The 14,373-nt window shown below is 39.2% G+C and overlaps 1 protein-coding gene across 1 annotated transcript in view; it reads right to left on the minus strand.

The window, feature by feature from the left end:
• Positions 1–14,373, minus strand: part of IRAG1 (inositol 1,4,5-triphosphate receptor associated 1) — a 1,344,613-nt gene that overhangs the window by 37,468 nt on the left and 1,292,772 nt on the right. The window contains exon 23 of the mRNA XM_044059494.1: positions 13,870–13,992. Coding sequence (XP_043915429.1) covers positions 13,870–13,992 — 123 coding nt within the window. The remainder of the gene's footprint in view (positions 1–13,869; positions 13,993–14,373) is intronic.

The following is a 14,373-nucleotide window of genomic DNA, read 5'->3' on the forward strand; positions in this document are numbered from 1 at the left end:
CCCCCTGCTTTCACATTAGAAGTCGTGCCCCTAAAGCAATTTTATATGCAGTCTAGGATGTTTGCACCAAATCCTGAACAAGTGAGTCTATGAATTAACAAGGAATGGTGTACCATAGTGAAAGCTCTTTTAAGGTCAGTGAATAATGTCCTAGAGATTCACCACTCTTCCATAGCTGCATCGATGTTGTCAGCTGTGGAGTTGATGGTGATTAGTGTAATTGCTGGGGCAGAATCTGTGCTGTGAGAGTGAATGACATATTTAATAATGTGCTGTATGATTTGGTCATATATATTTTATTTCAAATAGTTTAGTGATTCAGCATTGGGGTGATACTGGGTGGTAGTCTTGAGGAGTGTAGTGTGAGCTGGTTTATGTCAGACACATGATGACTGAATGTTTAAATTGTTCAGGGACTAACTAGAGCTAATGGCTTGCAGATCATTGGGCTGTTGTTTAAAGAAAGGTAGGATGAACAGCATATAGGTTTCAGCTTGCTTTCTTAAACAATTTTTACGTAGTCTGTTAGTAACATGAGTAAAATCACTGTTGTATGCAACATCGACATAATATAAACAGCAGTCCCATGCTGCACAACAAAACATCCTAGGAAATAATACCTGTTATCATGGGCGCCCGCAGGCAGGTGCAAGGGGGTGCACTTGCACCCTCCTGGGACCAGCTGACCGGGAGATTAATTTTCTTTTCATTAAAAAAAAAAAAACTTTTTTTTTTTTCTTTTAAGGGCATTCTTCTTTAAGAATTCCCTTTGCGTACAGTTGCAGTCCAAGGGCGTCGGAACCATAGAGCGAGGGGGAGGGAGCGCCCCTCCATTTTTACAGCAATAAGATCTGTCTCTTGGGAAAAAATGAATGAAGCGTTTTTCTTTAAGGAGCACCCATGCGTGTGTCGCATGCTAACATTTAAACACAAAAGTGCGCACGGAAGTTAAAGCATAGGAGTCAACGCTGTATGTTTTGGGAGAGTTTTTCATTGCTGCTGCTGCCTGCCACAGTAAGGAGAGAGAGAGTGGATCTTACTTAGCTCGAGATGATGTGTTTTCTGTCCACCGTTGGTAAGGAGAGTTGATGTTTTGCATTGCTGCTATAATGTCTACCGCCGGTAAGGAGAGTTGATGTTTTGCATTGTATATTGACCTGGGTGGGCGGACCTCCTTTTGCTAATGTTCAGACTGCATTGAGACTGGTTAGCTTTGTACTCAAACTGGGAATTTATGGAGCAAAACTTAAATTTTGTCTAGCATTCTGTTATTCATCTTTTTTTTTCAAACCGTTCGTATGCAGTTGTTAGCACTTCCCCCGCGTATGAAAGCTGGTGTAGAAGCATATTTTACAAAGAAGGGAAGTGCGCGCTGAACGCAAAGACCTATGGATGTCATTAAAAGTTACCTCCAGAATGAGATCAAATCCTTCAGTGCTTTCTTAACAAATGCTGGACTTTTCTTCAGGCATTCATTCCCCAATAAATAAAAACTTCATCAGTTTGGTGTTTGGGAAGTCATTGCAGTTTCTGCAGTGTCTTACACTTTTGACTAGATAGTGGGAACATAATATCATTACGGGCAATGGTTTATCATCAACATCACTTAGAAAGTTATTAGACTAAAACAATTTCCATCAGCACGATTTTTTTGAAGAACAAGAAATGTGCAAGCAGACTGCTAGCCTGTGTGATATGGGGTAAACTAAACTTGCAGTCATATTGTTGAGTTTTCCATTTTTTTGGGGGGAGGGGGTATGACACCTGCAGTAAATAAATGGAGAAATAAATATTCCATAATAAGTGTAATTTGCACATTAAATGGGCTGCACTTTCCTGGTAAACAAATGTTAAATAAATTAAACATTTTGCTGAGAGTTTCAAGTGAAGTGAAGTTTAGTGCTGCTTATTCCAAGTCTGTTTGGTATTGCTAGTAGTACAATAGGTAGTAGTCTCACTTTTGATGCAGAAGGCTGTGGGTTCTACTCCCACAGTATGCATGTGGATCGCTGATATTGTACTGTGTTGTACTTTAAAGGGTGTGGATGCTGCAGTCCTATGAATGTCCTCCTTTGGATGAATTGCCTAGTAACTATGAAGCTGTTATCAGTTTGCCATCCATTCCCTATTGCAATATTACTAGCTTATCATTTTTTTAATTTAACATAGGCAATTTATTCTTTGAGGGCAGCAGGCACTGAATTTGTAGAATCAACACTGAAATATAAAGTTGTTTTCTAGCAACAACATCTTCATTAGTTTCAGATATCTTTAATGTGGAGTCATTCAGATGACTTTTACTTCTGCAGAGATTGTGTATATTGACTGATATTGGTGGATTGTAATGGCAGACGTTTGAGTGGCCTTTTATGGTTAAAATGTTCTGAATTGGGCAGTTTGTCATTATTGGTTCGTATGTTTTGTTTCATTGCTTAGTGGAAAAATGTTCAAAACTATAAATTTAAAACACACTCTAACAAGTGGTGCTGTATTATACAAAGGGATATAATTCAATTTATATATTATAATTAATACAATCAGTAAGGTGAATCAACGAACATTTGTATGGCCCTAAAAAATGTGTGCAAGTGCCTATGGTTTGAAAACAGCCCAAAGGTAAACTTAACCTGCCACTGGCCAGATGCACTTTCTTTGAATGTGAGTTTCAATGCTGTTTCAGTGAATGTGAGTTTCAAAGGTAGAGAAGTTTTAATGCTAAGTCTGTTTTCATTATAAGACTATTGCTTTGTTTAGGTTTAGTAAATGTCTATCAGTGTTTGTGCTATAAAATTTGAAATAAAAGTTGTAAATGAAATCCAAATATCTGTAATAATTGTAGAAGTAAAGCATAAAACAATATGCACACTGAGAGATTTGAACAGTGTCTATGACAAATGGGGAAAAATATCCAAGTAATGGGACACTGGAATGGCTGTGTGGGTGGGTGGGGCAGTGTGGGTAGAGGGGGTGGGGCTGCATGGGCGGGGCTCTGGGTTTGCACCCCCCTGCAAAAAATCCTGCAGGCTCCCTTGCCTGTTATGCTGATGTCAGTTGTGATAGATACAATGTAACACTACTGTCAGTATCATCTGACTCACTCAAATCCACCCAAAATTACAGATGCACTATTTGTAAAGGGCGGGCCCAAAGTTCAAAGTTCAGATTTATTAACCTGCCTAAAATACTTGGTATTGCACAAATACAATAAATACAATATAGAAATAACAGATAAATGTTAACACACAGAATTATAGAAGAACCAAAACTAAGAGATAAAGATAAATATGGTGTTATGGGCATAAATAAGCTACAGGGTAAGGAAATGCCAGTGCTGCAATATTAACAAGACCAAGACTAATTATTAAATGCCAGGTCAAAAACATGCAGAAACTACTTCAAAGTAATGGGAATGGGAACATCCTCGACCAACATAGCAGAAGGTGTCAGATGTAAAGCCCCCGATATGTAAAGTAACAAACACCAGAAGACTTTTAATGCATCCCCCAGAACCACTAACAGCCTCATGTTGGGTGAGCATATGGTCTGAGATGGCCAGTAAGAGTATGGACTCTTCACTGTCTCATGTGCAGTGACGATGGACTCTTAACTGTCTCACGTGCAGTAAAGTGTATGGACTCTTCTACTGTGCAGTAAGGAGTATGGACTCTTTTGGTGTGCGGTAAGGTGTATGGACTCTTTGTCAGCTAATCAAAGCCTGATTGTCTGATTCACAAGCTTATACACTTAATCATACTGGACAATGAATGGTCTCTTTCAGAATCTGAATGGAGCTGAGGTTAAACCATGCTTACAGGGGAGTTGCATCATCCCAATGTGCAGGTTGGGTCTCCACTCCCTAGATCTGTAAATATATTACTTTTGAGCATGCAGTATCTTATAGCAAAAGAGTAAATGCTTTACTCTTTTCTCTAAGTTGGCTTGACCTTAGAGGTAGCATATTTTGATATCAGGCAGAGCAGCTGAGGAAGCTAGAGGTGATGGAGGTGAAGTGATTGAGACAGGTGGTAGAATGCACATGGTGGGACAGATGATGAAAAGAGGACATAAGGGTAGAAACGAAAGTAACTTCAATTGCAGAAAGGTTGAAAGAGAACAGATTATGGTGATTCAGGCACGTGCAGAAAAGCAGAAGGCAATCTGTTGAAGAAGATTTGGAATAGACAGGAAGAAGGCAGGAGGAAATGAGAACATACAGCAAAGAGGTGGATGGTTTGTGTGAGAGTAGACCTGCAACAGGCAGGTAGGCATGAGTGTCGAAGAAGGCAGGAGAGCGGCACTGAATAGAGATTGAGAGATGGAGACAGTTGACACAACACCCCACCCCCATGTAGAAAATGGGAAAAGGGGGTTGATGATAATAATGATGAAAATGTAGATATTAGGGGTATAGAGGAAGAACCTCTACATCAGGAGGCATGGGAGGAAAGCAGCCTATAATACTACAACACTCTCCCAGGTGGCTGTAATGTGATACAAGGTAAGTAGAGCATGGGATAATTAGCTTCAGTAAGCTAATGCAGACCCATATTATGCATGTCATTAACACATGAGACAGTGAAGAGTCCATACTCCTTACTGCAAATGAGACAGTGAAGAGTCCATACTCCTTACTGCAAATGAGACAGTGAAGAGTCCATACTCCTTACTGCACATGAGACAGTGAAGAGTCCATACTCCTTACTGCAAATGAGACAGTGAAGAGTCCATACTCTTTACTGCACATGAGACAGTGAAGAGTCCATACTCTTTACTGCACGTGAAACAGTGAAGAGTTCATAGTCACTGCACATGAGACAGTGAAGAGTCCATAATCCTTACTGCACATGAGACAGTCAAGAGTCCATACTCTTTACTGCATGTGAAACAGTGAAGAGCCCATAGTCACTGCACATGAGACAGTGAAGAGTCCATAATCCTTACTGCACATGAGACCGTGAAGAGTCCATAGTCACTGCATACGAGACAGTGAAGAGTCCATACTCCTTACTGCACATGAGACAGTGGAGTCCATACTCCTTACTGCACATGAGACAGTGAAGAGTCCATACTCCTTACTGCAAATGAGACAGTGAAGAGTCCATACTCTTTACTGCACGAGACAGTGAAGAGTCCATAGTCACTGCACATGAGACAGTGAAGAGTCCATACTCCTTACTGCAAATGAGACAGAGAAGAGTCCATACTCACTGCACATGAGACAGTACAGAGTCCATATTCCTTACTGCACATGAGACAGTGAAGAGTCCATACTCCTTACTGCACATGAGACAGTGAAGAATCCATACTCCTTACTGCACATGAGACAGTGAACAGTCCATACTCCTTATTGCACATGAGAATGTGAAGAGTCCATACTCTTTACTGCAGGTGAAACAGTGAAGAGTCCATAGTTACTGCACATGAGACAGTGAAGAGTCCATACTCCTTACTGCACATGAGACAGTGAAGAGTCCATACTCCTTACTGCACATGAGACAGTGAAGAGTCCATACTCTTTACTGCACGTGAAACAGTGAAGAGTCCATAGTCACTGTACATGAGACAGTGAAGAGTCCATACTCCTTACTGCACAGAAACAGTGAGGAGTCCTTACTCCTTACTGCACATGAGACAGTGAAGAGTCCATAGTCACTGCACACAAGACAGTGAAGAGTCCATACTCCTTACTGCATGAGACAGTGAAGAGTCCATATTCCTTACTGCACATGAGACAGTGAAGAGTCCATACTCTTTACTGCACGTGAAACAGTGAAGAGTCCATAGTCACTGCACATGAGACAGTGAAGAGTCCATACACTTTACTGCACGTGAAACAGTGAAGAGTCCATAGTCACTGTACATGAGACAGTGAAGAGTCCATACTCCTTACTGCACATGAGACAGTGAAGAGTCCATAGTCACTGCACACAAGACAGTGAAGAGTCCATACTCCTTACTGCACATGATACAGTGAAGAGTCCATACTCCTTACTGCACATGAAACAGTGAAGAGTCCATACTCCTTACTGCACTAGACAGTGAAGAGTCCATACAGTGAATAGTGTAATCTTTATCTTAGCAAAGACCAAAACATCTGAAAAGGTCAAACCTCATACACAATTGATTATGCTTCCACTCATACCACAAGATTACCGCACTATGTACGGCAATAAAAGAATACCGTGCCCCAAATAAAAACACGGAGACTCATCATTAGCAGCTTTCTGTGACCTGTGCACCCTTCTACATAATAGTTAAATATCATTTCACACACACCTTAGCACTGTTGTAGTCTTTCCTACTCAAGTGTTAAACACTGTAAGCAGAATTGTGTTTGTATTTTGTGAACCGATATGCTTGCATGGTGGACAGCATATTGCACAGTACAGGCTGCATGTATAATGTAGTTGCATGTTGTGTCACTTTATAGTTCTGTTTAGCAATATAGAACAGACTATCAAAGCCTGAAAAGGTTTTAGTTTTTGGCAACTGCAGATATTCATTTTGCTATTGTCCAGTACATCTTTGTGGTTGCTGTACACATTGTGGGAGTCCTTGGGTACATTTTACTTTTGTCTGACCTTGTTGGCAATTTATCACCATGGTATGCATTAAATTGAGTCGCCCTCCCCTCAGCATATACACATACAATAGCCCAAACTGGAGCCAATGGTATTAACTGGAGAGAATGCTGCTTGTTAGGCAACATTAGCTACACCTCATCAGAGACATTGCCCAAAAACTATGAAGAGTTGATTTATGTGATGCTATTGCACAAAGGGTCATTTCATACACATCATGTACATTCACAGACTCTGGACTAATGCAGGCACCAGAGGAATAACCTGTCACAGTACTTATTGGATAGGCTGTACCACAGCCATCTATATCTTGAACCTTTGAACTGATATACTTAAACATGAAAGCATCAGTTCTACCTTTTAATCTTGAATTCAGAAAATTAAAAACTCAAAGACCAAATTTAGAACCCCAAATGGTATTTACTGAGACTTTCTTTCTTGCAGACATGGTCCCGCTACCCTTCTCTCCCCATATGGGGAGCTGTAACAGTTACTGACACTGCTCATTGATATTATCTATATATGGGGAGGTGTAATAGTCACCCACACTTCTCACTGATATTATCTATATATGGGGAGGTGTAACAGTCATCCACACTTCCCACTGATATTATCTATATATGGGGAGCTGTAACAGTCACTGACACTGCTCACTGATATTATCTATATATGGGGAGGTGTAATAGTCACCCACACTGCTCACTGATATTATCTATATATGGGGAGGTGTAACAGTCACCCACACTTCCCACTCATATTATCTATTTATGGGGAGTTATAACAGTCACCTACATTGCTCACTCATATTATCTATATATGGAGAGCTATAATAGTCACCCACACTGCTCACTGATATTATCTATATATGGGGAGGTGTAACAGTCACCCACACTTCCCACTCATATTATCTATTTATGGGGAGTTATAACAGTCACCTACATTGCTCACTCATATTATCTATATATGGAGAGCTATAATAGTCAACCACACTGCTCACTCATATTATCTGTATATGGGGAGCTGTAATAGTCAACCACACCGCTCACTGATATTATCTATATATTGGGAGCTGTAATAGTCACCCACACTGCTCACTGATATTATCTATATATGGGGAGGTGTAACAGTCACCCACACTTCCCACTCATATTATCTATTTATGGGGAGTTATAACAGTCACCTACATTGCTCACTCATATTATCTATATATGGAGAGCTATAATAGTCACCCACACTGCTCACTCATATTATCTGTATATGGGGAGCTGTAATAGTCAACCACACTGCTCACTCATATTATCTATATATGGGGAGCTGTAATAGTCAACCACACTGCTCACTGATATTATCTATATATTGGGAGCTGTAATAGTCACCCACACTGCTCACTCATATTATCTATATATGGGGAGTTATAACAGTCACCCACACTGCTCACTCATATTATCTATACATGGGGAGCTGTAATAGTCACCCACACTGCTCGCTCATATTATCTGTATATGGGGAGCTGTAACAGTCAACCACACTGCTCACTCATATTATCTATATATGGGGGGTTATAACAGTCACCCACACTGCTCACTCATATTATCTATATATGGGGAGTTATAACAGTCACCCACACTGCTCACTCATATTATCTATACATGGGGAGCTGTAATAGTCACCCACACTGCTCGCTCATATTATCTGTATATGGGGAGCTGTAACAGTCAACCACACTGCTCACTGATATTATCTATATATTGGGAGCTGTAATAGTCACCCACACTGCTCACTCATATTATCTATATATGGGGAGTTATAACAGTCACCCACACTGCTCACTCATATTATCTATATATGGGGAGTTATAACAGTCACCCACACTGCCCACTCATATTATCTATACATGGGGAGCTGTAATAGTCACCCACACTGCTCGCTCATATTATCTGTATATGGGGAGCTGTAACAGTCAACCACACTGCTCACTGATATTATCTATATATTGGGAGCTGTAATAGTCACCCACACTGCTCACTCATATTATCTATATATGGGGAGTTATAACAGTCACCCACACTGCTCACTCATATTATCTATATATGGGGAGTTATAACAGTCACCCACACTGCCCACTCATATTATCTATATATGGGGAGCTGTAATAGTCAACCACGCTGCTCACTGATATTATCTATATATTGGGAGCTGTAATAGTCACTCACACTGCTCACTCATATTATCTATATATGGGGAGCTGTAACAGTCACCCACACTGCTCACTCATATTATCTCTATATGGGGGCTGTAATAGTCACCCACACTGCTCACTCATATTATCTCTATTTGGGGAGCTGTAACAGTCACCCACACTGCTCACTCATATTATCTATATATATGGGGAGTTATAACAGTCACCCACACTGCTCACTCATATTATCTGTCTCTGATGATACTCAAACCCAGGTATTTATCCTTTCTGCAAGGCTATGCAGAATGAACATTAAAATAGATTAGAAGATGAGTGGGCACGAAGGTCTTCATCATATGTATATGTACATTTTTATTTACTTTTTTAATGATAGAAAAATCTAAATATTATGTTTTTTTACATTTCTGAATTTTAAAGGCTCCATTTCATTCTCATTCTTTCACTTCCTCATCCCTTTATTCATAACAAAATCTTTATTTCTATTTTTATTCCAGCAACAGTGGACATGTTTCAGTGTAATAAATGTCAAAAGCATGGATATTTTTGATTAAATACCTGCAATTTATTTTTGTTAAAATCCACTTTACAGCTTTTAAATTCTTTTAATCTCATTCTTATGAGTTTAATCTTTAATTTAGAGATTGCAATGCACCACTGTAATCCTTTGAGATGTGCAGACAAGTGCATGGCATGCATTCATTCACCTTATACCCCCAGTACATAATATATGGATGTGGTTGTGAAACATGTAAAGGCTAAACATACTACAGTCTATATGCACCTGTATTATAGAGAAATGATAACACCTTGTCATCTGGTACCCATGTCCCTATCTTCTTTCTCTATTCTTCTTTTGCTTGACTCCTTCCATTTTCCCTAAACACTGGTGCATTTCAAATAATATAGCCCCTTTTTCTTCTCTCTTTAATATATACATACAACCCCAAATTTCTATACTTCGGGTCTCATACAGCAGCTGCTATTCCTTCCACTATTGTGCTATCTTGGTACTCTCATATTGGCTACATTCTAATAGCCGAATGTTCGTTTATCTGTCTTAGTCTGTGTAAGTCATCATTGCTCTTATCAATGCCCTGTATAAGCGCGACCTTAATGTCTCTCAAATCTGCTTTCCAATGTATGTATCTAAAACATCCCGGTGGTGTTTACTACTGCTCTTTCATGCTGCAAAGCATAATTTAGTTACTGAATGATTACTGCCTTAAACCCTTTTCTATATTTGGCTTTCTTAGAGTCACTCCTACAAGAATGCACATTTTTGCATGGAGTCTCTAACAAGGTGAATAATCTTGCACATATAGTTTACTTTGCTGAAGATGGAGTTAGCAAACTCTTTTCTGGAATAACTAAGACCTAATGGGCATATATCTGAAAGTTTTTTATGCAACAGCAAACACTGTGCAGTATAATGTGCTTGACCATCTGTGCCCTCATCTTCAATGTAATACCAAGGATTCTAGCCATCAGGATAAATTATAATACCCCTACCGTTCTCAAATTAGTGTAGTGTCAGAGGCCTTGATGAAGTCCAGATACATCAGATCTGCAGGCTTTCCCTTGCTTATCTCAAACTATTCATAGAAGTCAGTCATGTAAGCTCTCAACCAGAGAATTAACATAAACAACTCTCTCCTGCTAATCAAAATCTTTTGTGAGATCTTCCCTGGGATGGGAATGGACTGTAACCAGCACATATGTATTTGCCTCATTCATAGGTTCAGTTTTAAGCAGGGGGAAGTAACATCTTCAGCCACCAGTCTGTCTTTACCATTCTATGTGGTGCACCACATATAGACCAAATGCTGTTTTAGTGTGCTGCTCATAAAGCACGCATTACTGTTCATCATGAATTTTGTTTGCAGGAGTTTCAAATGTGCAAAGCAGGTACATTACATCCACAAAAGCATTTAGGTCACACTGCTGTTACTTTGGATGCTGTGCAAGCTTTCTGTATAAGTATCTTTGCTGGAACTTATTTTCACAGCTTGAGCAAGACTATAAGACATATTCTGTGCTGTGCTGAAAAATGCAGGTAAATGTCTAATTCACATTTTAGAGAGAACTGCAGAGCACAGGTGCAGAAGTGATATGGTAATGCATACCAAGGAGGTAGTAAATGAGCTGAACACCATAAATGCTACTGGCTGCAGTTCAGAAACAGCTACACTGTGCACCAAACCTGTCTCCTAAAACTAATATACATTATACTTACAGCACCACTCAAGCCTAAGCAAGTTCACAGACACACACACACACACACACACACACACACACACACACACACGCACACACACACACACACACACACACACACACGCACACACACACACACACACACACACACACACACACACACACACACACACACACACACACACACACACACACACACACACACACACACACACACACACACACACACACTCGCATGTTGCACGTACATTCTACACACACACATGCTGCGTGTACATTCTGTTTACGTACACACACCCATGCATGCATATCTATACTGAGCTATACATTTCTCTATCTGTAATACAAATCATGCAGTTCACAGCAAGCCTTTCTCATTTTTACTCCAAATCAACTTGGTAAAGTGTCGGGCCATCTAGTGGCTATGATTAAGTACTACATGTAGTTGAAAAACTAAATTATCACAGAAATTATTTAGCTTGTGCATTTCAAAAGTATGCTCAACAGTTGTGAATGACTAAATATTACAAAATCAGACTGAGGCAATTTAAAAAAATACTTAAAACAACTACAGTTGCCTTTAATGTAAAGTGATTTTTTAAGCTCATTACTTGTTTAAAAAGTTTAATGTGCTTCTGTAAAAGAAGTAGAGATGTTGTTTCCTCTTAGCACTGGGTGGGATCCTTATATCACTCATTACATTTTCAGCCCTCTTTATATACATATATATATATATATATATATATATATATCAGTATTTTGCAGCTGTTTTCCACACCATTTAACTAAAAAATAATTTCTTTCCTAAAAGTTTAAAGCCACATTCACAAATTCATCAAATATGTAAGTATCTAAATTAGTAAGTTACTCTTTCATTTTGAGATACCAGAAACTCTTCAATGCATGCATAATTGTTTAAAAACTTCCTTAATCATTGACACTGCCTGTAGTCGAAGCATAGTCTTTCACTTCAATCAATGTACTATAAACTGAAATGATTCTTCCCAGACACAACAATTAACTATCAATGTCTGTAAGAGTGAGCACATTTTATAACTTCTGTTAATCCTGACTAGCTCAAGCAGAACTTTCAACCTCTTTGTGCAAAAAAATCTGGATACAGCCTAAAATAATGGGGTAGTGGCAAAGGCCCAAAAACAAGAATAGATTTTCTTATAAATTTAGAAAGTTACTAGAGTAACAGGATTTATATTAGCAAAGTATTTTTTGAAGGATATGTGGTCTGAAATGCAAATGTATGCCATTTACTGACTTCGGTCCTCATTGATTTGTCAAAAAAACAGAAATTTTATGCTCATTCTCAAAAGTGCACATGCCCAGTTAGTAGGTATTTGGAACGTGATGCAGAATTGTGGCCATCATTTTGCCGCCTAGGACTAATTAGGTTGTATAATGCAATCTATCCTGAAACACTCATATGATCCTGGTCTGGGGATATTAGGCCAGGCTCTCAGACTGTTGGGATGAAGCTGCACTCCTTCTCTTAGCAGAGCAGAGCAGAGAACTAAGGCAGATCAGGGAATAAATCACATATTTACTTGCTTGCCTGGATGATGGCTCCCTGTGTTCAGCTTTCACCATGTCCAACAGAACAGAACTTTCTAGATGGTGACTGCACTAACTTAGGACTGATAGGAGAAAGGGTGATGATCAGCAGGAAGGACTGGAAAAATATAAATGAAGGATTTGTATATTTTAAGAATGTCTAAAGTGTGGCTTAAGCCTTCATTTCTTCTACCCCCACTTCAAAATGATCTACTTAATATTAACATCCATAAAACCTTATAACAGCATTATTATTCAAGCTGACAGTCTACAAGAAAATACTCAAAACTTGTAACTGCTCAACATCTGCTTTGAAATGCTACAAAAATAAATATAGGAGAATTTGCATAGCCTGAATGGGCTTGGATGGATTGGGTGAGAAAAGACCTGTGATACGTAGACAGGACTGTCATGGAAGGCAGGAAAGAGTCGCTGAATCAAGAGAGGTGGTGACAGTCGATTCAACACTCTGACCCATGTAAGATAGGAAAGGGGGGGGTTGATCATCATCGTCATAATCATCATGTACTATAGGGTCTTCTCTCAGAAGGCCTTCCTGGGTGCAGAGCATCATGCCCGAGTGACATTCTGGGCTGACCATGCAGTTCAGATACATTATGCTTTAGGGCCTTTCTGGGCTACTAAGAAATAATAATTTTCAGTAGAGTAGATACACAGGTGTAGGTGAAAACAGGCAACAGACTTCAGAAATCTAAGTAGATGGAATCTGATTAGGCTGGCTATCAGTTTTGCACATCTAAGCTTGCATTTTTACAACCCACAGATACCTATGAAGGAAAGGATATATAAATAAGAAGTATTATGTACAAATGAAACAATGTTTCAAGATGAAACATATTTTCAAACAGCACAACAATAACCATATATAGGAAAAGGTAGGTAGGTATTTTGATTTTTGAGTAAATAATGGCTATGAATAAGTCCGCAGTACAGTGCAGTTAAGTGAATATGTGTTATTGTAACTCAAAGCCTCTGCTACCAGACATATTCACTGAAACAGATTATATTTAACAGAAGAATCTGCTTAGTTTTGTAGTCTGCTTAATTTAAACAATTATATATATTTTTTGTTAATTTGCCAAAGCAGTGACTACAACTTATGTTCTAAATTGATGCAGAAGAGGAAGGCACTACTTCTGTTACACATTTCTGAAGTAAAGAAAATGGGAGCTCGGTTGTCTTTAGTTGAAGCAAATAAATTCCGTACTAAAAAAAAAATACTTGCAATATTTCCTTGAATATAAGCAGGCACATTTGAATGTTACCTGTAGCTGAAGTTATTCTCACCTGAGATTTTTCACGACACCCTTATCAGTTTCTCCTGGCCAGTTTATATTCCTCTCAGTCTTCAGTTTCTCATCATCTTTTAAATCAGCACTTTCATTACTTTGTTTCAGACCTTCTTGGTACCTTAAAGAATAACAAGACATCATCTTCTGCAACTTTGTAAGTGCTCATCAGTCACTTTTGTTTTCTGTCATCACAGATGATTGTTACTACATGAAGATATTTTTCTTTGTTCATGTTTGTAGATATGCTTTTTCTTTTGCACAACTGGACAGGTGTGCATGCGCACACACCTGCACACACACACACACACACACACACACACACACACACACACACACACACACACACACACGCATACTCACACACACACACACACACACACACACACACACACACACACACACACACACACACACACACACACTCACACACACTCACACACACTCACACACACACACACACACACACACACACACACACACACACACACACACACACACA

This window comes from Protopterus annectens, chromosome 17.part0 (genome assembly GCF_019279795.1).
Source record: "Protopterus annectens isolate FY-2018-M chromosome 17.part0, PAN1.0, whole genome shotgun sequence".
Taxonomy (NCBI): Eukaryota; Metazoa; Chordata; order Ceratodontiformes; family Protopteridae; genus Protopterus; species Protopterus annectens.